Here is a 2794-nt window from a genome sequence, read left to right on the forward strand (position 1 = left end):
TGGTTAGCCAGCACAGTTTTGAACAGTTGTACACGCATAAAAATTAAATATGGAATAACTCCCAAAAAAGTGTGCTTAATTGCAGAAAAAAAGGTTTTCGGTAGTGAAGTTCCTTAGAGTCGCACACAGATTTTTCAGACTTTTGAACACATTTATCTCTAAATGATGGGACCTATCTGCTAGTGCTGTGTTCAAAATATCGATACGACGATGTATCGTCACAGAGATTTGACGATACGAGTATCGATACTGCTGGCCCTGTATCGATATTTTGGCACGTGTGCAGCAGTGGACTGCACTTAATTTGTTTAAAATTGAGCAGAAAAGTGCGAGGTATCTAAAAAAGAATGAATAGAGCATATATAGGCTACAACAAGGTTTAATCTGGCCGCAGAGGAACACAACTGGGTTGCCTTGTGTTCCCTTTTGTCACTACCGAAACAATTATGACATGTTTCGTTCGTGACTGTTTCGGTAGTGACAATCTTATTGGATAACACCTAAAAAACCAAAGACGTCACTACCGAAACTCCACCAAAAGTTTCGGAAGTGACAATTTTAGATACTTTTGAAACAATCTCAAAGATGCTAATCAGCACATGGTTAGCTAGCACAGTTCTGAATTTGGGAATTTTTATGTACATTTAATTTTTATGTACACACATAAAAATTAAATGATATGAAATAACTCCAGATTTTGAGCACATTTACCTCAAAATGATGGGGCCTATCTACTCACCCTGTAGCTATGAGAGAGAGAGTGACACATAAATATGTCCTGATCATAAATGTAGGGGTGTAGTTCACTTCAGTCTCAACCAATGGACTAAAACATGCACTGTTTCTTTAGTGATATGGAAAATGCGGCACAGATTTTTTAACATAAAGTTTCATAATTTACAAAGAAAATATAAAATAAATATATTGGTTAGCTAGCACAGTTCTGAATTTGGGAATTTTTATGTACATTTAATTTTTATGTACACACATAAAAATTAAATGATATGAAATAACTCCAGATTTTGAGCACATTTACCTCAAAATGATGGGGCCTATCTACTCACCCTGTAGCTATGAGAGAGAGAGAGACACACACATAAATATTTCCTGATCATACAAGTAGGGGTGTAGTTAATTTCAGTCTCAGACTAAAACATGCATTGTTTCGGTAGTGACATGAAAATGCTGGACACATTTTTTTGCATAAAGTTTCATAATTTACAAAGAAAATATAAAATAAATATTTTTTTCGCACTTTTTAAAAGAATCAAAATAATATTTTTAAAAACAAAAATTATTTCAATATCATTTTCATAAGTTGAAACTTAGGGGTTAGGGTCCGGGACAGCCACCTCCCAATTGAAAGTACCTAATAAAGGATGATTTTATATATATTAAACTTACTGATATTTTAAATATTATTATGGGTTTCAATAGATAATAGAAGGATCTTAGTAAACATCTAAGATTTGAATACTTAAATGCTTTTTAAATGTGTTTTTTGGGTGTGGGAGGGCAGTTTGCACCAATTCTGTAGAATGGCCCATATATAATAATAATAATATTTTATAGAATAGATTGAGTGTGCATAATATAATGTATAATAATGACACATAATTTGGTTTTTTTTTCATCCTTTTTTGTAAATTGTTGTTATATTATGTAAAATATCAATAAAAAGACTTTGAACAAAAAAAGTGACTTTTCAAGAACACGACGAATTAAAAATGTGAAGCCACAAGTCCGTCCAGCTTGTCGTGACAAAAATATTGTGCATGCTTATTATTATTATTATTACGATATCTGCAGGCAGCGCAAAAAACAATCCTTGAAATGCTTTGCATCAGTGAGACTCCAGGAAAAAACGACGTCAGGTCATGTTTTTCTTAAGAATAAAATAAGATGTTGTTATAAAACATATTTGAGGACTTTAAAATATATATATTTAAGAATTGTACTCATGAAAATGTAAAAAAAAACTTTATCTTAAGAAGATTTTCATGAATCTGGCCCCAGATGAGCAGATATCTGTGCAAATCATCATTTACATCATCAGTTATAAAACTCTTCTTTCAGCTTCTACAGGAAGAACATGAACACACAGTGAGTTTTTCTGCTTGTTTTCTTACTGACTTACATTGTAGGAAGTGGTTCCTGGTTCTGGGAACAATGTTGGTGAATGTGACTGTGGAAATCAACAGACATGAACAGTGTGATTCTCATGATCCTGCATCCATTCCTAAGACATTTCTAATATGATGTTCTCCATAATATGAGATGATGATGGACTGGTTTCTGAGAGCAGATGAATCTCCAGGACTTTACCTCTGTCTGAGATCTTCTTGAGCTCCTCTTTGCAGAAATCCTCCAGTTTGTCTCTCAGCTGATGAACAGATTCTCTCAGAGCATCAGAAGAGACGAGAGAACTGAAGAGATCATCATTTACGTCTGTAGATTCAGGAGGTGCTGAGAGAGACTGGAAACTCTACAGAAAACAGAAATCAAAACTCATCAGCTCCACACTTCACCCAATAACCTGCAGGAACATCAGATTTGTGCGGCTCTTGTTGACTCGACTGACCTTTAGTAACTCTCCTCAATCCAGCACTTTCACAGCATCAGCTTCATTCTTCTCATATTCATTAAATCACATCATAGCTACAGATTCTAGTATTTGCCACTTACACTCTGTGAACTTTCTAGAAAATAGTTTGGATGATAAAACATCTGCTAAGAACATAAATGTCCATCTAACAGCTCAAGCACATCAATGGAGTCTCATTGTAGAGTTGAG

The 2794-nt window shown here is 34.3% G+C and overlaps 1 protein-coding gene across 1 annotated transcript in view; it reads right to left on the reverse strand.

Moving 5' to 3' along the window:
- Window positions 1-2072: 2072 nt before the first annotated feature.
- Window positions 2073-2794, reverse strand: part of LOC107704463 (uncharacterized protein F23F12.8-like) — a 6211-nt gene continuing 5489 nt past the window's right edge. The window contains exons 4-5 of the mRNA XM_016507390.1: window positions 2326-2485; window positions 2073-2185 (exon numbers count right to left, since the gene is read on the reverse strand). Of these exons, the coding sequence (XP_016362876.1) occupies window positions 2073-2185; window positions 2326-2485 (273 nt within the window). The remainder of the gene's footprint in view (window positions 2186-2325; window positions 2486-2794) is intronic.

This window comes from Sinocyclocheilus anshuiensis, unplaced genomic scaffold (genome assembly GCF_001515605.1).
Source record: "Sinocyclocheilus anshuiensis isolate Anshui unplaced genomic scaffold, SAMN03320099.WGS_v1.1 scaffold1067, whole genome shotgun sequence".
Lineage (NCBI taxonomy): Eukaryota > Metazoa > Chordata > Actinopteri > Cypriniformes > Cyprinidae > Sinocyclocheilus > Sinocyclocheilus anshuiensis.